The sequence below is a fragment of the Rhinatrema bivittatum genome, chromosome 2 (genome assembly GCF_901001135.1).
Source record: "Rhinatrema bivittatum chromosome 2, aRhiBiv1.1, whole genome shotgun sequence".
Lineage (NCBI taxonomy): Eukaryota > Metazoa > Chordata > Amphibia > Gymnophiona > Rhinatrematidae > Rhinatrema > Rhinatrema bivittatum.
Window position 1 is genome coordinate 86,883,901 of NC_042616.1, and position 23,305 is coordinate 86,907,205.

Consider the following 23,305-nt stretch of genomic DNA (forward strand, 5'->3'; position numbering starts at 1 on the left):
GGCACGCCTAACCAGTCTGTTTTTTAGGATAGCCATAATAAACATGCACAAGTTAGATTTCAATATACTAAAAGGAAGATGTATGGTATGTAAAGCTACACGTTGTATGTACTTCCTTTGTGTTACCTCATGCCACAATAAAGAAATTTGGAAAAAAAAAAAAAAAAGGAAGATACTCCAAAAAAAAAAAAAAATATATAAAGCTGGGGGGTACATTTTAAAAGAGAGCGCCCGCGCGAACAAAAGTACGCTGGATTTTATAAGATACGTGCGTACCCGCCCGTATCTTATAAAATCCGGGGTCGGCACACACAAGGGGGTGCACATTTGTGCAACTTGCGAGCGCCGAGCCCTGCGCGCGCTGCCCGTTCCCTTCCACACCCCCCCGCACTTTCCCCTCCCTTCCCCTACCTAACCCACCCTCCCGGCCCTATCTAGACCCCCCCCCCCACACACACACCTTTATCAGAAAAGTTACTACTGCCTCCGGGCAGTAGTAACTTACGCGCGCCGGTGCGGCAGGCCCCGACACTGGCCGCTGTGTCGGGGCACTCGGCCACACCCCTGGACCGCCCACACCCCCCCCCGAATACGCCCCCGATCCAAACCATGCCCACAGGCCACGCCCCCAACCGCCCCTTTTTGCAAGCCCCGGGGCTTGCGCACGCCACCGAGCCTATCCAGGGGGGGCGCGCAGGGGAGTTTTAAAAGGGTTACGTGTGTACCTTATATGCATGTAACCCTTTTAAAATCCGGCCCTGAGCTTCTAAATTTAGGCACCTAAGTTAGGTTCCTATTTTCAGTTGAAATTAGGAGCCTTCTAAATTTAGGCCTATTTATTTGGCTAGATTTAAGCTCCTAAATTAGATACCTAGGTCAGAAAATAAAATGCATGAATAAATAAATGCTGAGCTCTTAAATGTTGTCTCCCTAACCTAACCTCTTCCCTATAGCCACCCACATTTAGGAACCTAAATTCAGGTATTCAGCTCTAGTAAATTTTCAAAAGGGTCAATTTAAGAGCCTAACTCCACAAGTAAAATTCCTAAACTCTTTGAAAATTGAACTCCAGATCTCCAAGCTGTGCAAACCTATGTTATGCATATTCATTATGGGTATCCTGAAAACCAGATTGGATAGGTGTGCCTCCAGAACAGGGCTGGGAAACCATGGGTTTCAGAAGCTGTCATAGCAGCAAATGGCAAATTTGTTTCAGCTTCCACTCTCCTGGTCATAGGACACTCCTGCTCAGCCAAATCTGCTTAAAATTCAGTTTTCTTGCCACATGAACTGTAACTAGACTTTGAAGGTGCTCCTCTGCTCAAGCCTCAACCTGGGATAAGCATCCCTCCTTGTTTATTTACACATAATTTGATCATGAATCAGTCACACTTCAATCTGATATCCTTGAGGAGAAGCTGTGGCAGAAAAGTCACCAGGGCCTCAGATGTTGCCTCTTTCCAGAAAATGCCTGTGTAAATTCTTTACAAATACAAAACAGGGTTATTTTTCCCTATATACATCACCTTGCACTTGTCCACATTAAATTTTATCTGCCATTTGGACGTCCAATCTTCCAGCCTCACAAGGTCCTCCTGCAGTTTATCACAATCTGTTTGAGATTTAACTATTCTCACTCATTGTGAGGTGATCATAAAAAAAAGCTGAAAGATGTGTGCTAAATTATGGTAAATATTTTGTCATAACCCAAAACATTCCTAATGAAAAATATTTCAAAACCACATAAAAACAGTGGTATAAAAACTTCAAAAACTCACAGCACTCGAAGTATTTTGAGAGTTGTGAATTTTTTAAGTTTTTATATCAGTGTCTTTTTTATGTGGTTTTGAAATATTTTATTATAACACCCCACAGGGTTTTAAAACACAATGTGATGTGTGGTGAGATGTTTATCTTTATAGTAGACAAGTATCTGGTTATGTTTAAGTTACGGGAAACTGGGGGCAAGATGGCCGCCAGATAGGATATGGTCGAAGCAAGCTCGCTGCGTCCTTTTCTATTAAATTTTCCTACATTATAATGCCGCACACCAAAAGAAAGGGGAAAATTCGGGGAGCAATATCAAGCTCACCCGTGATTGACCCTTTTCCCAGCGATGCATCAAGGGCTTCCTTGCAGGAGCTGCCAGAACACTCAAAGGGCTGGTCGCTGGGGGGGGACAACGGATGAACGAACGTTGCCCCCCCCCCAACCCTGGACGTCACGATGAGCCCGGGTGAGCCAATCTGGCCGATGCATCCAGCATTGACTGAAGAGTCTCCAGTTACATCGGATACCCAGAGCAGATTATAATCGAGAGCTACTGGAGGAGACCCGAGTGACCCCTGGGATAGGGGTGGAAGGAGGAAGCACCCCGTTGGGTGGAGTAAGTCAATCAGCACAAGAACCAGGCTCCTCAGGAGGAGGAAGCCAGGTACAGGCCTTAATTCCAGCTATAGGGAATATGCAGCATTTGGCAACCTCAAGGGAGGTGAAAGAAGCCCGGGCAGAGCCAGTGACTGTGAGTATTAACTTGGGCAACCCGAGGAAATAACTTTGAGAAATGTCTGGACTGCATTGAAAGCTATTGAAAAGTCTCTGAAATTAATAGCTCAAACAACAATGGAAGCTAAAAATCAGACTATGATTAACAATTTGATTGAAACTTTTAACCTTAAGATTGAAAACCATGAACAAAGAATTACCAAAATGGAGGCATTGCAACAAAATTTTGTAAAGTCTGATACAGTAATCGGGAAAAGATTGGAAAGAGTTGAAAATAACCAAAGAATACTGAACTTGATAATAAATTTTCCTGTTGTCAGAATGATATCACTGGCTGAATTATTCAAAATATATATGAAAGATTTTGAAAACTCCTGAGTCAGCACTACCAGTGTGCACTAAGGCATACTATCTACCCCAATCGGGACCTGAGGGTGAAGAGACAAGAGGCATAATCCATCTATGGATATTTCCGAATTGTTAGAGTTGTCAGTAGATACAGAAATTAAAGAGAGGAAATCAATGCTAGTAACATTTGCATTTATATCTGATTGTAATTACATTTTGAAATTGTTCTTAAGGAATAGATTAGCCTCTTTTTATGGTGCTCAAGTCTGGATATAACCTGATGTGGTTAAGATATCACAGCAATGTAGGAAAGTGTTTCTAGCAATGAGAGAAAGGGATCTTAGTTTAGGTGCCTGATATATTTTAAAATATCCAAGCAAGTGCTGTGCTAGGTATTTAAATAATAACTATGTATTTTTCGAGCCAGATCAATTAAAGGAATTTCTGTTGGGCCACTCACAAAGTACTCCCGGAGAGGGATGGACTGAATAGCAAATAGGCAAGCTCTCCTATCTTATACTTATGTCGTATTGCTTACTGCTTTCGCTTAGAATTCTTTTGCCCCCATAATTCCTATATTTAGGTACATATCCTTACTATGATAAAGTAAGTTTTTGAAGTCTGTAATTTTATAATTTCTTATGTTCTTATGTAATATGAAGGATTATGAACCATAATCCATAAACCTCTCACCCCCAGTACACCTCCAGTTTACCCCTTAAATAAGCTACATCCTAGTGAATACCGTCGCCCAGTTAAAACGGCCAGTTTCTCAACACTTCCCCAGTGCTACCTAAGTCAATGGTACATGTACATTTTTTCAGCTGTACATAGTTCCCTTTATTTTATTTTGTATTTTTTACTCCATCTATCTGTCTGTCTTCTTCCTCTTCCCATCCCTCTCACACCCCTTTACCCCCCTACCCTCCCTCCCTCCCCTTGTCCCGCCTCCCCTGCCTATCCTCCCCCACCTCCCCTTCCCCTATCCTCCCTATTTTATTGCTCCTTTGGTTCATTGTATTATAGTTATTGCTATTAATGTTATATTGTTTTATTGTAATTCCCGCCTGAGTTCATTGTAAACCGGCATGATGTGCTTCACGAATGTTGGTAAATAAAAGTTAACAAATAAATAAATAAATAAATATTCCATTTAGAATAATTCCATGTAATTATGTGAAATTTGAAAATAAAAAATAAAAAAAAAATAAAAAAGTTACAGGAAACTGCTGCCTTTTTTTTTTTTAATATATTTATCTTTATTGCTTGTTCAACAACTGAGAACAGTGAACCAGATGTACTTACATGTTTCAATGTTATTCAGAAATTCCGCTCATTTCCCCTCTACCCTCCCATTCCCCCCACCCTCTACTACCCCCTATCCATCTTATCACTCAAGAGGTAATTTAACGAATGTTATAGAGTTTTTACTATCTTAATAAAGCTGATAGCCAGTTTCCAAGAATGTCCAGTTCCTGCTGCTCACTACATGCTAATCATGCAGATTGTCAAACATCGTCCAAGTATTTATCCTGCAATGCTCTCGGGAGATATTCAATGAATGGACCCCAGATTTTGGAGAAGGCCCCTTTCTTATGCTGTGAGGATAGAAGCCAAGTGCGATAGTCCATATTTAAGAGGGTTAGCATTTCATTATGCCAGAAGTCCATCGCTGGGGAATCTTGTTGAATCCATTTAGATAGTATGCATTTCCTTGCCACCCCCAAACATTTAATTACCAACAAATAGTATTGGCTTGATCAGTTCACTTCTGCATTGGCTGTGCCTAGTACAGCTATAGCTGCAGACTTTGGGAGCGGGGCTCCCCAGTATCCTCGTCAGATACTCCAGCACCATCATCCAAAACACTTGTATCAAAGGACATTCCCACATACCATGGGCTAATGAAGCCTGTGTTTCTGAACCCTTAAGACATTTTGAGGAGGTATTGATTTGCATCTGGAAAGCTCTAAGAGGAGAAATTATGATCCTATGCATTACCCGTAGGTATTGTTCCCTCATGCCGAACGATGGTATAGCTTTATAAAAGATATTTAGTGCCTCTAGGAGGTCTTCCTCAACTAGGGGAGAACCCAGTTCCTGATTCCAGAGCTCAGCTAAGACCCTCATACCTCCATAGGGTACTGATTCTTGCAACAATGAGTATGTTTATTTATTTATTCATTCATTCATTTATTTGTTCAACTTTTAAAAAACTAAAAAAAAGAAAGGAAAAGCGAAGAGTTGATAATCTAGACAAAGAGTTGCTTGAATAGGAAGTGCAATCATAAGTGACTTTCCGCCTATGCAATTTGTTTTGTTTAGCGATCTGTAACTGGAAATGCCTCATTGAAGAAGTATGTTTTTAAGGCCTTTTTAAAGTCCTTTCTATTGGCAATTTGTCTTAGTGCATTTGGGAGGGAGTTCCACAAGATAGGACCTGCCACTGAGAAGGCGCTCTGCCTTGTTTAGTGCAGTCTGGCTAGACATACAGAGGGAACTTCTAATAAATTCATATTATTAGATCTAAGATCTCTTGTGGGCTTGTAGAAGCATAAAGAGGTACATAACCAGATGGAGTCCTGGTTATTTAACAAACCATGTATTAGTGATAGTATTTTGTATTTAACTCTGTATTTGACTGGTAACCACTGTAGTTTATATAAAATGGGAGTGATATGCTCTTTTATTGATATACCCGTTAGAATGCGAGCTGCAGCATTCTGAATCAGCTACAAAGGTTTAATTGTAGAATCTGGTAGACCCAGATATAACCTACTGCAGTAATCTAAACCGGAGAAAATTAAAGGTTGAAGAACTGTTTGAAAATCCGAAAAAAATAGCAACGGTCGCAATCGTTTTAACATGTGTAATTTGAAAAATGAGTTTTTCAAATACATTTGCAGTGTGTTGTGTTAAGACAAGTTTGTATCTAGTAGAATTCCTAAGTTACGAGCTGTCTTGTTTATTGAAATCTTCTCACTTCCTATAATAATATGAGATGGTGGACTGTTTGTTGGATTATCGATCATACTTAAATGTAGTATTTCAGGTTTTTTTTAATTTAATTTTAACTGACTATGGGTAAGCCATTGTTCTATGGTTTTAATGTAAATCTGAATTAAAGTGAGGGTTTCGGTCCATGAGGATTTGTATGGGACAAACAGCTGAATGTCGTCTGCATAGATTTTGAATTGGACGTTTAGAGCCGATAGTATATGGCAAAGCGGTAGTAAGTATATGTTGAACAGTATGGGAGACAAGGATGAACCTTGCGGCACACCTGAAGGCTGCATGTATGGTTGAGAAGAGGAGGAACCGACATTGATTTGATACGATCGATCAGTGAGGAAACTGTTAAACCAGTTTAGAACTATATCTTGTAATCCTACTGAGTGAAGTCTGGATATTAATATCTTATGGTTAAGCGTATCAAATGCTGCCGAAATGTCTAATAGTACTAGGATATAATCCGTGTTTGAGTCAAAACCTCTTAGATAGGTATAAAAAGAGGAAAGAAGAAGGGTTTCAGTTGAATGGCCTTTTCTGAAGCCGTGTTGATTAGGATGCATAATATCGTGCTCTGACAAAAATTCATTTAGTTGATGCAGGACTACAGATTCTAAGGTTTTTGAAAGTGATGTTAGTGTAGCAATAGGTCTAAGGTTGAAAAAATCACTAGTGGACACTGATTTATTTTTGGGTATGGGTAGTATCGAAGTTTGTTTTAAATATGTTGGAAATTTACCTGTTTCCAGGGATTGATTGACTATTGAGCAGATATGTTCTGGACATATTTCGCCTAGATTTTTGAAAAGTAGACCCGAAAAGGGATTTAAAGGAGAATTTGATATTTTTTGTTTGATTACAATTTTTTGAATTGCATCTGGTATAAATTTATTAAAGGATGACCAACAATTTACTGGCTCCTGGTCCTTATAATTTGGGTATGGTAAATCATTCTTGTATTTATTATTTACCTTGGCTTGAAAGTATAGAGCTATTTTGTTACATGTAGAATTGTCCACGTCTAAGGGTTTTTGATGCAAAGAAGTTGTCAGGGATTCAACGATACTAAATAGTGTGGCAGGATTGTTATTAGCTAATTTCATTAGCATAAAACCTTTTCTTCTCTACATTTACTTCTCTCTTATATACTCTTAAGGTACAATAGTAGTTGTTCTTTGTTATAATATATTATTCTTTTGTCATTTGCGTTCTTTTTTCCTAAGAATTGATTTCAGTTGATGCACTTTACCATTATATCAGGGGAGGTTGGATTTATGGTTTTTTTGAGTTATTGTTTTAACTGGGGCAATTGAGTCTAATGTCTTAGAGATGGTAGTGTTCCATTCTTCAACAGACTTATCAACATCGTCTGACAGAATCAGAGGTAGTTTGGGCTCAAACGTGTTAATAAGTTCATCAGATGTGATAAATTTCCTCATTTTTTATAACCTTGAGAGGTTTTTCCAATTTTACCTTTCCTCTAATGTTTATGGTAAAAGAAATCAAGTGGTCTGACCAAGGGACTTTTTGATTCCTATATTCATGTAAAGGTATTGTTATATGTGATGGGTTATAAAATACTAAATCTAATGTGTTACTTTTAGAATGGGTGGGTTCAAAGATATGTTGGTGCCATCCTAACCCTGACATGGCTTCCAGGAAGAAGGTAGTACTTGTGGAAGTATTTGCCAGATTAACTTGTAGGTTAAAGTCATCTATTATAACTGTCTCTTTCATGCTAAACATTAATGTGGTAATAATTTTCAAAAAGCTGCATAGTTGTAAGTCTAAGGTTCTCAGGGGGGCAATATACTATTAAATTTAAAGAAGTTGTGGTTATAGCTAGCATTTCAAAGGGATTAGTATTGGGAATATGTTTTATAACTGGGAGGATTTTATTAAGGCTAAGACTCCGCCTCCTCTACGATTAACTCTGGAAACAGAAATACATTGTAATCTTTAGGGCATAAGTTATTTATAATTACTGTATCGGTATCAGATAACCAAGATTCAGTAACTAGTAAAAAAAAATCAGGCTTTTTATCATTTAAAATATCCTCAAAAACCGGGGTTTTTTGTCTAATGACTGAGCATTGCAATAAATAAAAGTTGAGACAGTATTAGCAAGCAGACAGTTAATTTTTTTTTTATTTATTATTTGTAATGATATTCAAAACATGCCTACTAATATTACTTTCTGATGTATGGCATCTACTGTTTTGTTTAGTAGGATTTCCATGAAGTCCATTACCCATTACTGTAGGAATTTCCATGATGTATCAGGGGTCGAACCAGTCTCTCGCTAGGTCTCTCAAAGGGGCTCACAAAGGGCATGCCCCTTTGTCTCACTCCGTCGCGCGTCGCCACGAGCTTTAAACAATGTCACCGCCCTATGACGTTGATGAATGGGGGCATGGCCGATCGAAACCGGCATGCTACCGCGGGAAATTTCAAGCTGGTAATTTGCAGGTAGAATGGTGGGTCCTAAACCAGGCGGTCGTGCTCTCTCATGCTGAAACTTGAGTTGAAATTGTCTGTTGCTTATACCTCCACCAGTTCACCCAGTCCTTCTCCAGTTCACTGAGGCCCTCCTAGTATTTCACTCTGAACTCCCACCGGTTCACCCAGACCTCTTTTCCAGTACAGACATTATAATTGGAGGTAGGACCAAAATAGGCATTGGAAGGACTACCCTACTGAGGGCCATCTCTATCAGTGTGTGTTTTGCAGCAATTTTAGAAGATCCAACAAGCTTTCCACTTCGGTCGAAAACATCAATGCCTTCTTCCAGCTCACTGTGTCTCATAAGGACTACATTGCAAACATTGGCACTGGCTACAGCAGGGAATGGCACAAATCTCTGGATCAAAAGACGAGTAGATGGGGTGAATGTGTTTGCCTCTGAAGCACATCTGGCATCATGCAGCACCCCAGGAACATGGCCAGGGATTGTTTCCTACCTCAGAATAAGGCCAGTAATCTTTGAAAGGGGCCGGACCGATCTGTGGCAGTAGTTGACCCAAAGTGTTTAGAAATAAAACTAGCAATTTGGAAATAGCAGAAGATATTATGAGGTCAAAGCCCAAATAGTTCCTGACATTTAGAGAAGGGATATATCTTTTGGGTTTGTGGGTCAATAAAGTCCGAAAATGTAGATGGACTCTGTTGGGTAAGGTTGGAGTAAATCTTCCCCTCTTGGCCTGGGATAAATTTGGGATTCCCACACAGGGGCATTAATAATGACATCTTCCAAGGTAGTGACATCCTCTTACAGGTGGCATCCCAACCATACCTGGCATAGCTCACCAGGATATTTGTGTTCAGATGTGCAGGAAGATCTTTCGGGCCTGCATGTTCCACAAATCGTAAGTTGACGGGGTTTGCTAAATGACGATAAGCAGCACATCCGAAAAGCAATTACTGCCACAGATTCAGTCTCCAACTGAGCGGTGCACATGCCATATTGATAATTGCATATTGGGAACCCCCACCCCCCCATGTGCACCGGGATCATCAGTTTCCAAAGAGCTACTCTTGCCCTATGGTTTTGCCAAAGGAAGGAAGTGCTCAATTTTGCAATATTATATAAATCAGAGGGGGATATAGCAAGAGGTAGCATTTGTTGTACATAAAGAAGCTTTGGGAGGAGTGACATTTTAAATAGCGCTATACATCCCATTAAAGAAAGAGGAAGGTCCATCCAACCCAGTTAGCTTCTGGATTTGCTCTATTATAGGGGGAATGTTCAGTGCGTACCATTGAGCAGGATCCCCATGAAGGTAAACTCCCAAATATTTAATTGAATTGTTAACCCATCATATAAAGGGAGATCAAGCCAAAATGCTTGCAAGTGACCCAATATGTCTAACACCTCAGACATGCCTAGGTTTAAGGCCTGAAAAGGAAGCAAAGGTATCAAATATAGCCAGGATTTTTGGAAGGAGAGTACGTGCTTGCGATACAAAAAGCAGGATGTAGTCTGCGAACAAAAATGTGTTCGGTAGGACAGTACCATCTTGGGTAGTGGCAGCATCCAAAAGCTGTTGAATAGCATGGACTAGTGGTTCCAATGATAAAATAAATAGCAATGGTGACATCAGACAGCCCTGGCGCATGCCTCTAGTCAAAAGGAGAGAGGCTGACAAACAGCCATTCGCCATAACCCTTGCCCCAGGAATAGAATATAGGAGCTGGATAGCCTGAAGGTAAAAACCTGAAAATCCCATCTTGTCCAAAACATGCATAAGAAAAGACCAGGACACCCTGTCAAATGCCTTCTCAGCATCGAACCCCACTAGAACGGGGTCCACAAATTTGTGGTGATGACAGAGGTGTAGTAACTGGGCAAGACGTCTGATATTTATGCTGGATCTCCTCCACAAACCCTGCTTGACCTGGGGACACCAAAGTAGGTAGAGTATCCGCCAACCTATTAGCCCGCACCTTGGCAAAGATTTTGTCAACATTAAGTAAAGAAATCAGTCGATAAGCCGAGGTGGCAGCGAGGACCCTGCCAGGTTTTGGGAGGACAATAATAGTGGCCATACGCAGAGACTCCGGCATAGCACATTGCTGAACCATAGCATTGAATAGTGCAGCCAAGCTGCTGATTATCTCAGGCTTCAGTATATCTTATAAAAAAAAGGAGACAGTCCATCAGGATCCGGCGCCTTAAGGCTCTGGAGACCTTGAATCACTATCTAGATTTCCTCTTCCCAGATCACGGTATTCAATTGGGTCTCCTGCTCAATGGTAAGCTTTGGCAAGGTAATTGGTTGTATAAACCAGTCTCTCACTTCAAGATCTTCCTCGTCTGCCGTATATAGCTGCTGATAGTATTTTTGAAAGAGGGCAGCAATGTCCTCAGCTGATGTGGCTGGATTTCCTGATGTATCCCGGAGTTTAACAATATGAGTTGGTTTCCGTTCCCCTTTTATCAAATGAGATAACATCTTCCCTACTTTATTACCATACAGAAAGAGACAGTGTTTTAGGGAAAATAAGGAGGAAGTCGCCCTTCTATGTAGGACCTCATTGAGTGCAGCTCGTATTTGAGTGAACTCCTTTTGAGCTTTAGGAGTAGGGTTTAAATTTAGGGAGTTTTTACATTGATTACATTTTTGTGTCAGTTCTAAGATTTGTTTGTCTAGTTCTCTCCTGCGTCTAATGGTATACTCAATAATATCTCCCCACAAAACTACCTTGGCAGCTTCCCAGAACAATATGGGGGTGGAGTGGTGTTGTTCGTTATATGTGTCATAATCCTTCCATTTTGAAGTCAGGAATTCCAGAAAATCTTTATCCTGTGCTAGCCACACTGGCATTTTCCAATTGGCCGGATCCTGGTACACTCCAGGTCTCTTCAGAACACATGATACCGGACACTGATCTGATACTACTAAGGGTTCTATACCTGAGCTCTGGAGTTGTGTGAACAAAGAATCAGCTATTAAAATATAGACAAGTTGCGATTTTGAATTTGCCGCATGTGCAAGATGCGTAAAATCTTTACTGCCCGGATTCAACACCCGCCATGAGTCCAATAACTGCAAGGAGTCGCATAAAAAGGGGACACCCTTGTTTGGACCCAATAGTCTCCTGTGTGTTTGTGAGGAGCGGTCTAGAATAGGGTCTGCCACACAATTAAAATCACCTCCTATCATTATTGGTGCCGGTATAGAGATATTATTTTGGACACAATCTCGGAGAAAAACAGATGATTGTATTGGTTGGGACCATACATAGAGGCTAAAATAGTTAGTTTCCCAAAAAGAAGGCCTTCTACAATAATATAGCGGCCACTGGCCGTATTAAAATGTTTCATGTTAGTATTAAGTGCTATTATAAGGCAGATGCACATTCTGGAGATGAAAAATCTCTGTCATCAAACAAGGCCCGCTAGCACTTATCACATACTTTATTCTTGGCAATTCACTGCACCACTGCTGTACCTTATCAGCATTCTTGTGCCCAATGCTGATCTGGAAGATAGAAGATATTTAACTGTAAACTATAAGGAATGCATATTTTGCAGAAATACATGTGGTGATCAGTTTGGGGGAAGGCGCCATCAACAATTTTCGCCCAGGGCGCCATTTGTCCTAAATCCGGCCTTCCATAGCTTTGATTCAAGCTCAAGTGTTAGGGCCATCTGCTTAGTAAGTATAAACATGATTGACTCATTAAAGAGTTTGAGTCATTTGGCCTCGTGTCCTCAAAGGGACACAAGGCCAATTATCTCCAATAGAGGAGCAGTCTGGAAGCCTGAACAGAGATCACTTGCTCAAAGGGAAGTTTCAAAGTACCTGCAGAGGAAAGTCTAAGGAGTCTAGACTACTTTATTCTTGTTGCTGGATTTCAGGGAGGCTCCAGAGAGAAAGACACTCTATACAGGTATAACCCTACCTAGGGTTCCTGCTCTCCAAAGTTCAGTAAAAGGTCAGAGCTCTTGCAATTTGCAAGGATCTTTCCTGTTATGAAGGAGTTGGAAAGGGGATTAGATAAGGTGTCATCTTAAGAGTAAGTGATAGAATAGTGTAGATAGGGTTGGGTAATAGTAGGAGATTCATTTCCCCAAAGGGGATGAGTTTTGGGAGAAAAGATAAAGGGTGCTTCCAAGGGTACTGCAGATCAGATCTGAGATGAGAGGAGAGAGAAGCTGTAGAGAGAATCAGATTAGTGGCAGTCCAAAACCTCATACCCAAGAGAGAGGTGTGGTGTGGTTGAAGATTCTGCTAAGACCATTGACAGCCAACCAGAGGGAACTCTGCTAGAGATAAAGGGTGTTTGTCTTTGCTGGGGAAGCCCTAGGTGAAGATCTTAAGAGGATTATTTGTTTCCATCTGAGAAGATGTTACCCTGAAGATCTTGGGGTATAATACTGTCTGGTATTTTTCTATTTGAGATTTCTGCTGTAGGATACTGAACTGGTTGCCTTTAACTATGTGGACTGAATTCAGCTATTGCTACTTCTGTTTGTTTGAGACTTGGAACTTCTTTGAATTTGAAAGAATTAATTCTTTTCATTTTGGAACCAACAAATTGTATGGACTTTGACTTTCTTTGGTAAGTCTTCCCTTTGGGCAATCCAGAAGTTTTTTCTGGATCCCATTTGGTCATCCCTGGTGGACTAAGACTGCACCCAGGGCTGCGGCAGTGTCACTCACCACCTCTACAGCATCTGAAGGTGACTCCAGAGAAAAGAGGGGGTTACATGAGATTTGGATTTGTCCTGAAACTTGAACTAAGCCAGGTAATATGCACAGGGTCTAAGGCCATATCTGAATTGCCTCTGGGCATCCTGATGGGGAATCCAGTGTACTTGAGGAAGATTCTGTGATATCTGGGGATCCAACTTAGAATCCTCCATTTCTGAGGATAACCTATCACATTGTCTGCAGTAATGCACATCCTCAGACCTCCTGAGAGCCAATCTCTCCACTGGCATAAAAAGTTCCAACCAGTCCTTCATTTTGGATTTTCAGCTACTAAAACTGACTTCCCTCTCCAACAGGCAATGGTTAACTCCTCAAGGTGAGGGAGACCTGAAAAAAATGGTCTTACATCCCAGGTCATGAGAAGACCCACCCCCACCCCTTGGGGACTATGGGGGGTGTCCCCCCTCAAACCAAAAGATGGTCCCTGGTGACCAGCTTAATTACAAAATCGGTGCCGAAGATCCCTATAGAAATCTGTTTCCTGGGAGGGCAAGAGAGACCTTGCCACCAACCAAGGTCTAAGTGTGTGTGTGTGGTGGGGGGTGCCTACTGGGACTCCTCTCACCTTTCCCCACAACCCAAGTGCTTCCCTGATGTCAAGGGATGACCTAGGAAGCTATCAAACTATAACACAAAAAAACAAACAAATGAACTCTGCAGCAATAGAGACAGACAGCTGAATCCAGAAATACATAAACTCCAAGCACAAGGAGGGAAAAATGTGCTTCTCCTTGGCAGGCCAGCAGCAAGACTGGTAGATATGGCTAAGACAGGACACTCCTCTTGAGAGCTGTAAAAATTCATCCATCAGGAAGCATTATACCTACCTGGTCCAGTCTGGGGTGAGACAGCAGAATGTACACATTTTCTTTACTTCATGCAACATATATTTATATTCTAGATTATCAGCAAATTGAAGAGAGGAAGGAAAGAGGTCTCACTGCATGTGTTATTCTTCTTGGTACGTCTAAGGAAAAGCTGTTATCTACTATTAGAACAGAGCTATTTTCTTCCTTACTAATTCAAAACATTCAGAATCTTATTAGCATATCTGAACAAGCACAAAGGATTTTAGTATTCCGTGCAATAGATATTTTCTTCGCCTGCTATGTTCCAGGCTACAGCATTTTCTATTTGTTGGTCATAAATAGCACTTTTTGCTTACTTAGCCTCCTACACTCCCCACTGCCACATAATTACATTTAGTAGATTTAAAAACTGTGATACTTACCTACTTCAGGTAGGTGAGTAAATTTTTCATTGCAGTAGTTCCCCTCACAGCAGCAAAAAAATACTTGAGGGTTCTCTTCTTTTGCTACACATTCTTGCCTACAAATCAGAAAAGAAACATGTGAAAACAATGTACAAATATCCTATGATGTATCATGAGCAAAACTCTGGAGATTGCATATCTCCTCCTAATCTAACAATGAATGGCTACAACAAAGATAGAAACATTTCTATTATGTTCAGATGTGCTGAGCCCCTGACACACTTCCCCTTTCCCCCATAACATAGAATCACAGAAATAAGAAAGCAGAAAAAGACCATATAGCCTATCTAGTATGCCCATCCATACAACTGATCAGCTCTACAAGTCCTACCACTCCCTCAGAGATCCCTTATCCTTGCCCATGATTTCTTGCATACTCTGTCTTTGTATCCATCATCTCAACTAGGAGGTTATTCTATATATCCACCACCCTTTCTGTAAAGAAATACTTCCTTAGGTTACTTCTGAGACAACCCCTTGAAACAAAACCACTTGTACACTGATACATCTGAGATATTTAAAATTTCTCATCACATATCTCCATCTCACAGTTTCTCTAAGCCTGTCCCCATATGCTTTACATCCTCTGAACTGACTCTACCCTGTTTATATATTTTTTCAAGGTGTGATCTCCAAAACTGTATACAGTATTCCAAATGAGGACTCACCAAGGACTTGTACAGAGGCAATATCACCATTTTAATCCCTGCTGACCATGCTCCCTATACACCCAAGCATCTTTTTGGCTTTTGCCATCACCTTATCCAACTGTATGGACACCTTGAGATCTTCAGATAGAATCACCACCAGATTCTGCTCTTATTTCATACACAGAATAATTTCACCCCCTAGACTGCACTTCTCCTCTTAGCTGACAGACTACACCACTCCCCAAGCTGCCAGAACTTCTCTAAATTCCCTTAAAACCCTCAGATGTATCACATCCAGCTCCAATATTTTATCTACTTTAAGCTTAGCTAGTTCATCATGAACATACTTTTCTGAAAACTGATGTTTACCTAACTTCCAATTTTATTGGTGTCCATTTTCTGTGGCCCTACTCCTGGCCCTTCCTTCTGTGAATGCCAAACAGAAATATATTAAGCATTCTGCTTTTTCCTCATCAGCTTCTACCTTATCCTCCCCTTCTCCTCTGATTCCCACAATGTTGAGATTACTGCCTGATAATCTCCTTTTCCTTAGTGTAGACAGATGGACTCAGAACAAATGGGATAGTATCCGCGTGCTAGCAGTTGGAGACGGATCTGATGTCAGCACGGGGTATATATATCCCCACAGGAAGCGTAGCAACTCAGTAATCTTCCTTGCAATAGCTGTTATGGATGTGTGTACTGACGCTCAGTGAAAAGTGAAACAGGATTCCCCTGACCGATTGATAGTAGCTGGAGACCGCCAGCATTCCCAACCGGAAGGCGTTGACACCTGGTAGAGTGTACGCTCTTATGGAAACAGATGACATGGCTTACCTTGAATCGGTGAAACCCATGTACGCAGGCAGTTGGGCGGGATGCTGAGTCCATCTGTCTACACTAAGGAAAAGGAGATTATCAGGCAGTAATCTCAACATTTCCTGGAGTGTAGCCAGATGGACTCAGAACAAATGGGATGTACAAAAGCTTTACTCCCAGCCTGGGCGGGAGGCTGCCAGAGGCCCATGTAGTACCGCCCTCACAAAAGCTGAGTCCTCCCTGGCCTGGACATCCAGACGGTAGAACCTGGAAAAGGTATGGAGGAAGGACCATGTCGCCGCTTTACAGATTTCTGCAGGTGACAGCATCCTGGATTCTGCCCAAGATGCCGCTTGTGCTCTGGTAGAATGAGCCTTGACTTGTAGAGGCGGAGACTTCCCAGCCTCTACATAAGCTGCTCTGATAACTTCTTTAATCCAGCGGGCGACGGTGGGCCGAGAGGCCGCTTCCTCTTGTCGATTCCCGCTATGCAGGATGAACAGATGGTCCGTCCGTCGAACTTCTTGTGTCATGTCCAGATATCTGGGCAGCAATCTGCCAATGTCGAGATGGCGTAATAAACGCCCTTCTTCAGATTTCTGCAAACCCGCCTTGGTAGGCAAGGATATGGTTTGGTTAAGATGAAACTGTGAAACCACCTTAGGTAGAAAGGAGGGAACTGTCCGAAGATGGATAGCTTCAGGAGTGATTCTCAAAAAGGGGTCACGGCAAGACAATGCTTGTAGCTCTGAGATGCGGCGTGCTGAACATACAGCCAGCAAGAACACCATTTTCAAGGTTAGAGAACGGAGAGACAGGCCCCAAAGGGATCTGAAGGTGGATCCCGCGAGGAAATCCAAAACAAGGTTGAGGCTCCATAAGGGCACAGGCCACTTCAGTGGCGGACGAATATGCTTGACTCCTTTCAGGAAACGAGAAACATCTGGGTGCTTGGCAATGGTCTTGCCATCCCTCTTGGGACCGTAGCAAGACAGCGCAGCCACCTGAACCTTGATGGAGCTGAGGGAGAGACCCTTCTGAAGTCCATCTTGCAGGAAATCCAACACAATAGGGATTGTGGTCGCATGTGGATTGGTGCCATGAGTGTTGCACCATGCTTTGAATACTCTCCAGACCCTTACGTAGGTGAGGGATGTGGAAAACTTGCGAGCTCGGAGGAGTGTATCTATCACGGGCTCCGAGTAACCTCTTTTCTTTAGTCTAGCCCTCTCAATGGCCAGACTGTAAGAGAGAATTGAGCTGGATCCTCGTGAAGGATGGGACCTTGACATAGAAGGTCCCGGAGAGGAGGCAGGGGAAGAGGCTCCCCTGCCAGTAGTCTTCTCATGTCCACGTACCAGGGTCTTCTTGGCCAGTCTGGTGCCACTAGAAGAACTAGACCCTGGTGTTTCCGAATCTTGTGGATGATGGCGCCCAGCAGAGGCCACGGAGGAAAGGCGTAGGCGTATAGCAGAGTCCCTGGAGACCATGGCTGAACCAGGGCATCTATTCCATGTGAGAACGGGTCGCGCTTGCGGCTGAAGTATCTGGGTACTTGAGCGTTGGACTTGTCCGCCAGTAAATCCATGTCCGGAATCCCCCAGTGATCCACAATCATCTGGAAGGCTGTGGGTGACAGCTGCCACTCTCCCGGATTTAGGCTTTCTCTGCTGAGGAAGTCTGCCGTGGTGTTGTCCTTCCCGGCAATGTGGACGGTGGACGGCGATCTCCAGAGACACTTGATGGCTTCTGGTTCCGCCCTGACGGTTGATGTATGCCACCGTGGTGGCGTTGTCGGACATCACTCTGACTGCTCTGTTCTTCAGTCTGTGAGCAAATCGAAGGCATGCCAATTGGATTGCCCGGGCCTCTAGATGGCCTCTAGATGGTTGATGTTTCATGCTGACTCTTCTCTGTTCCACCGCCCTTGTGCGGCGAGTTCTTCGCAGTGTGCTCCCCAGCCGCTCAGGCTGGCATCTGTGGTGAGTAGAGTCCACGTGGGTGAAGACATCTTCGACCCCCTGCTCATGTGGTTGGACTGCAACCACCACCGTAACTGGGTCCGTATTCTGGCCGGCAGAGGTAGGTGCGTGGAATAGTTCCGTAGCCAGGGGCTCCAGCGAGAGAGCAGGGAGTGCTGTAGAGGTCTCATATGAGCCCTTGCCCAAGGTACCACTTCCAGGGTGGATGCCATGAGACCGAGAACCTGCAGATAATCCCAAGCTAGGGGCCGACTGGCTCCCATCAAGTACTGAATACGCTGCTGAAGTTTCAACTTTCTCTTGGCAGTGAGACTGACTGTGTCTGCCCGGGTGTCGAACTGTACTCCCAGGTATTCCAGGGACTGGGAAGGCTGCAGGCAACTCTTGCTGAGGTTGATTACCCAGCCCAAGCTTTCCAGAAGGGCGATCACTCTGTCGGTTGTCCGATGGCTCTCCTCTCGAGATTTCGCCCTGATCAGCCAATCGTCTAGGTAGGGATGGACCAGAATTCCTTCCCGCCTGAGTGCCGCTGCTACCACTATGACCACCTTGGTGAAGGTCTGCGAGGACGTGGCCAATCCAAAGGGCAGAGCCCGGAACTGGAAGTGGCGTCCTAGAACCTTGAAGCATAGGTAGCGCTCATGATCCGGATGGATCGGGATATGCAGGTAGGCTTCTGACAGGTCCAACGCCATGAGGAATTCTCCCAGCTGTACTGCGGTCTTGACGGACCGCGGAGTTTCCATGCGAAACCGCGGGACCCGTAAATATCGATTGACCGACTTGAGGCCCAGTACGGGCCGAAAGGTGCCCCCTTTCTTGGGAACCATAAAATAAATGGAATAGTGTCCAGAATTCACTTCCCAGGCAGGTACTGGGATAATGGCTTTCAAGGACAGGAGTCTCGCCAGGGTAGCTTCCAATGCTGCCTTCTTGTGTGTGGGACAGGAAGACTCCACAAACTTGTCCGGAGGGAGATGATGAAAGTCCAGATAATACCCCTCTCGGATGATGGCGAGGACCCACTGGTCCGACGTAATCTCGACCCATCTGGGGTAGAAGAGGGTTAACCTGCCCCCTATGGCTCAGTCCCCTGGATGGATCGGCGGATTCTCATTGTGAGGCGCAGCCGGGACCGGAGCCCGGGCCTGCTCCCCTCTTGCGCTGCTTGGTCCGAAAGGACTGGTTCCTGGCCTGAGGACGAGATGCCTGGTAGCGACTCCTGTAGGGAATGAAGTGCTGAGAGCTTCTACCCCTGGAGGTCCTTGGAAAGGCGCGCTGGTTCCTTCTGACCCGATCTTCCGGCAGTCGAGGTACTGGAGAAGCGCCCCATGTGCTGGCCAGTTTATCAAGGTCGCTGCCAAACAGGAAGGAGCCCTTAAAGGGCAATCTGGTGAGGCGTGTTTTGGAAGGCACATCGGCTGACCATTTCCGAATCCAGAGCTGCCTCCTGGAAGCTACGGAGGATGAGATCCCCTTGGCTGTTGTTCGGACTAGGTCTGATGCAGCATCCGTGAGGAACGAGAGAGCGGACTCCATGTCTGCAGCTGGAGCGTTGTTCCTGACCTGTGACAAACAGGCGCGCGTCACCACTGTGCAGCAGGTTGCGATCCGCAAAGATAGAGCTGCCACCTTAAAGGTCTGTTTCAGAATGGCGTCCAGTCGCCGGTCATGAGGCTCCTTGAGGGCCGCCCCCCCCTCAACTGGAATGGTAGTGCGCTTGACCACAGCGCTAATCAAGGCGTCCACCTGAGGACACGCCAGCAGCTCCTGGATAGCCGGTGCCAGTGGGTACATGCCCGTCAGGGCCCGACCCCCTTTGAATGCGGCCGCCGGCGCAGCCCATTCTAAATCTATTAATTGCTGTGCTGCTTGCAAGAATGGAAATGGCGGGCTGTAGGACGAAGACCTTCCAGCAGGGGGATCTGCGCAGAGGGCACCGTGGCGCTGGGACCTGTAATATCCAACTCCGCCAGGCACTGAGACACCAGGTCCGAGAGATCCTCCTTAGGGAAGAACCGCCTCATGGTTCTATATGGCTCAATCCCTGGGGGAAGGTCCCCCTTGTCTGGGAATTCAGACTCGTCCGGTGAAACCTCCTGGTCTGACTGATCCGGACTGTCCAGCGGCGGGAGGTCTCGCTCACGATAAGGGCGTGATGGTCCAGGAACCGGATCTGCTGGAGCCGCCACCGCAGCGGCAGCCGCAGCGGCCGCCGCAATCACCGGCACCGCAGGGACCATAGAAACCACAGGGACAATGGGAACAACTGGAACCGCAGGGCCTGGACGGGAAGCTGTTTGCATCTGCACAAAGGCATGAATCCCCTTAAAGAAATCCACCCAGGAAATTGAAGCAGCCTCCAACCGCCGGGGTACAAGATCCCCCGGGATTCCTGATTGGTCGAGACTGACCGCTAAATCCGGGGTAGCCCCTGGGGAACTATCAGCAAATCTTGGCTGAGACTGGTCCTGGCCCGAGGGTCCCACGGCCTCCTCACATTGGGCACATAGGGAGTCTGGCTCTTCACTGTGCGTGGCTCGAAGCTGGCATGCAGAGCAGAGGCCGAGGGCTTTAATGCCGGAGGCAGGAGGACCCTCGCTGAAGACGCTGAGGTGTTCTGTTCCATTGAATAATATGCGGCAGCAATATGCGCTTAGTACAACAGGCACACAATAATAAGAAGTGGCAGCAATATGCGCTTAGCACAACAGGCGCTTAATAATATGCAGCAGCCAATATGCGCTTAATACAACAGGCGCACAACAATAATATGCGGCAGCAATTTGCGCGTAGCACAACAGGCGCGCAATAATAATATGCGGCAGCAATATGCGCTTAATCCAACAGGTGCACAATAAGAATATGCGGCAGCAATATGCACTTAATCCAACAGGCGCACACAATAAGAATATGCGGCAGCAATATGCGCTTAATGATATGCCATAGGCGCTCAGCAATATGCGGACAGTAATACATGCTCAATTGTAGACAATATGCTCTCAGCAATAAGCGGTTAGCAATACATGCTCAATGGTAGTCAATATGCTCTCAGCAATAAGCGGTTAGCAATACATGCTCAATGGTAGTGAATATGCTCTCAGCAATAAGCGGTTAGCAATACACGCTCAATATATGTCAGTATGCTCTCAGCAGTAAGCGGTTAGCAATAGACGCACAATATATTTCAGTATGCTCTCAGCAATAAGCGGTTAGCAACACACGCTCAATACAGTTCAGTATGCGCTCAGCAATAAGCGGTTAGCAACACACGCTCAATACAGTTCAGTATGCGCTCAGCAATAAGCGGTTAGCAACACACGCTCAATACAGTTCAGTATGCGCTCAGCAATAATCAGTTTAGCAATACACGCTCAATACAGTTCAGTATGCGCTCAGCAATAAGCGGTTAGCAATACACGCTCAATACAGTTCAGTATGCTCTCAGCAATAAGCGGTTAGCAATACACGCTCAATACAGTTCAGTATGCGCTCAGCAATAAGCGGTTAGCAATACACGCTCAATACAGTTCAGTATGCGCTCAGCAATAAGCGGTTAGCAATACACGTTCAATACAGTTCAGTATGCTCTCAGCAATAATCAGTTTAGCAATACACGCTCAATACAGTTCAGTATGCGCTCAGCAATAAGCGGTTAGCAATACACGCTCAATACAGTTCAGTATGCGCTCAGCAATAAGCGGTTAGCAATACACGCTCAATACAGTTCAGTATGCTCTCAGCAATAAGCGGTTAGCAATACACGCTCAATACAGTTCAGTATGCGCTCAGCAATAAGCGGTTAGCAATACACGCTCAATACAGTTCAGTATGCTCTCAGCAATAAGCGGTTAGCAATACACGCTCAATACAGTTCAGTATGCTCTCAGCAATAAGCGCTTAGTCATAGATCTGCGCCTATCTCGGGCGCACAATACCTGAACAAGGCCACAAAATGGCGCCCTCCACGGCGTGCCACGCCGCCGATCCTCGAGTCCTCGGAGACCAGAAGTAAAAGCCGTACACCTTACCTGATCCTCGGCGCTTCCCGGCTGGAACCCGGGCGGTCTCCGGCTGCGGGGGAGGGGAGCAAATACCTTCACCACCGCGTTTGAGGATATGCACCCGCTGCCTCGTCCACGCCGGGACCGAGGCGCCTCGTATGCCTCACCCGAACCTCGCCCGGGGGCTACGTCCCTGCCGCGATTCGGCCACCGGACCGAGGACTTAAACCTCTGGGGGATCACAGAAATCACCCCGGGCAACTCTACTGGGGGAGGGACCTTAGGGTATCACCGCAGGAGTGCGGGGCTCGATGCTGTAGAAGTTTTAGTAAGTAGAAGTAGAAAAGATTTGGAAAACACGCTTAGCAAGCGTGCAGGCTCTCCAAACTGCTTTGGAGACTGAAATTACTGAGTTGCTACGCTTCCTGTGGGGATATATATACCCCGTGCTGACGTCAGATCCGTCTCCATCTGCTAGCACGCGGATACTATCCCATTTGTTCTGAGTCCATCTGGCTACACGCCAGGAAATGCCACTTTTGCACTTCTTCTTATCACAAACATATCTTTAAAAAATTATTGTCCCCCTTTTTATCATATTTGCTATTTTTTTCATTTGTATCTTCACTCTCCTGACTACTTTCCCAGCTTCTCTTATCTTTTCCAGATTTTTGTCAACTGTCTTCCTCTTTCTGCGCTCTCTTGTAGTTTATGAACATTAACCTTTTTTTCCTTATCTTTATAGCTACTTCTTTAAAAAGCCACAGCAACTTTTTTTTCTCTTAACTTAATTTTTCTAACAAAAAGGCTATTTTACTCTATATCTGCTTTTCGTTTCGCCCATTGTTCTTCTACTTCCTCTAGATTTTTCCAGCCAGCTAACAGCTCTATAGAAGCAGTGAAAAGGTCAACCTCACTTTCAAGCTTGTTTGTGAACATCAAACAGAAATATTTGTTAACCTCTACATATTCCTCCCCTTCTTCTTTGAGTCTTACAAAGCCACTTTTGCATGTCCTTCTATCATTAATATATATATTTTTAAAAAGTCCTGTCCCCCTGTTTTACCATTTTTGCTATTTTTTCCTCCATTTGTATGTCTGCTCTCCTGACTACTTGTCCAGTTTCTCTTATCCTTTCCAGATATTGTTGCCTGTCTTCCTGCGATCTCTTGTAATTTATGAACACTAATTTTTTTTACTTAGTTTTTCAGCTACCTCTTCAGAAAAACAGTGGCCTCTTTCTTCTTAGCTTTACTTACTTTTCTAACAAAAAGATTAGTTTCTTTTACAATATCTGCTTTTAGATTTGCCCATTGTTCTATTTCCCCTAGTTTTCCTGATATCTAGAACTCTCGCCTTATAATAAACCACAATAATATTGAACCAAGCCATCCAGTATTCACTGGAGCCCAGATGCTCATCCACTATGACACCAGGTCCAGTACTGCCTCCTCCCAAGTGGGTTCTGTTACCAGTTATCTAAACAGTTCTTCCTGCA

General features: G+C 44.2%; 1 protein-coding gene across 3 annotated transcripts in view; it reads right to left on the bottom strand.

The window, feature by feature from the left end:
* The window catches only part of ACVR2B (activin A receptor type 2B), a 476,102-nt gene that overhangs the window by 147,388 nt on the left and 305,409 nt on the right, over positions 1–23,305 (bottom strand). For all 3 annotated transcript variants that reach the window (XM_029588414.1, XM_029588416.1, XM_029588415.1), the window contains one exon: positions 14,311–14,408. In XM_029588414.1, the coding sequence (XP_029444274.1) occupies positions 14,311–14,408 (98 nt within the window). The remainder of the gene's footprint in view (positions 1–14,310; positions 14,409–23,305) is intronic.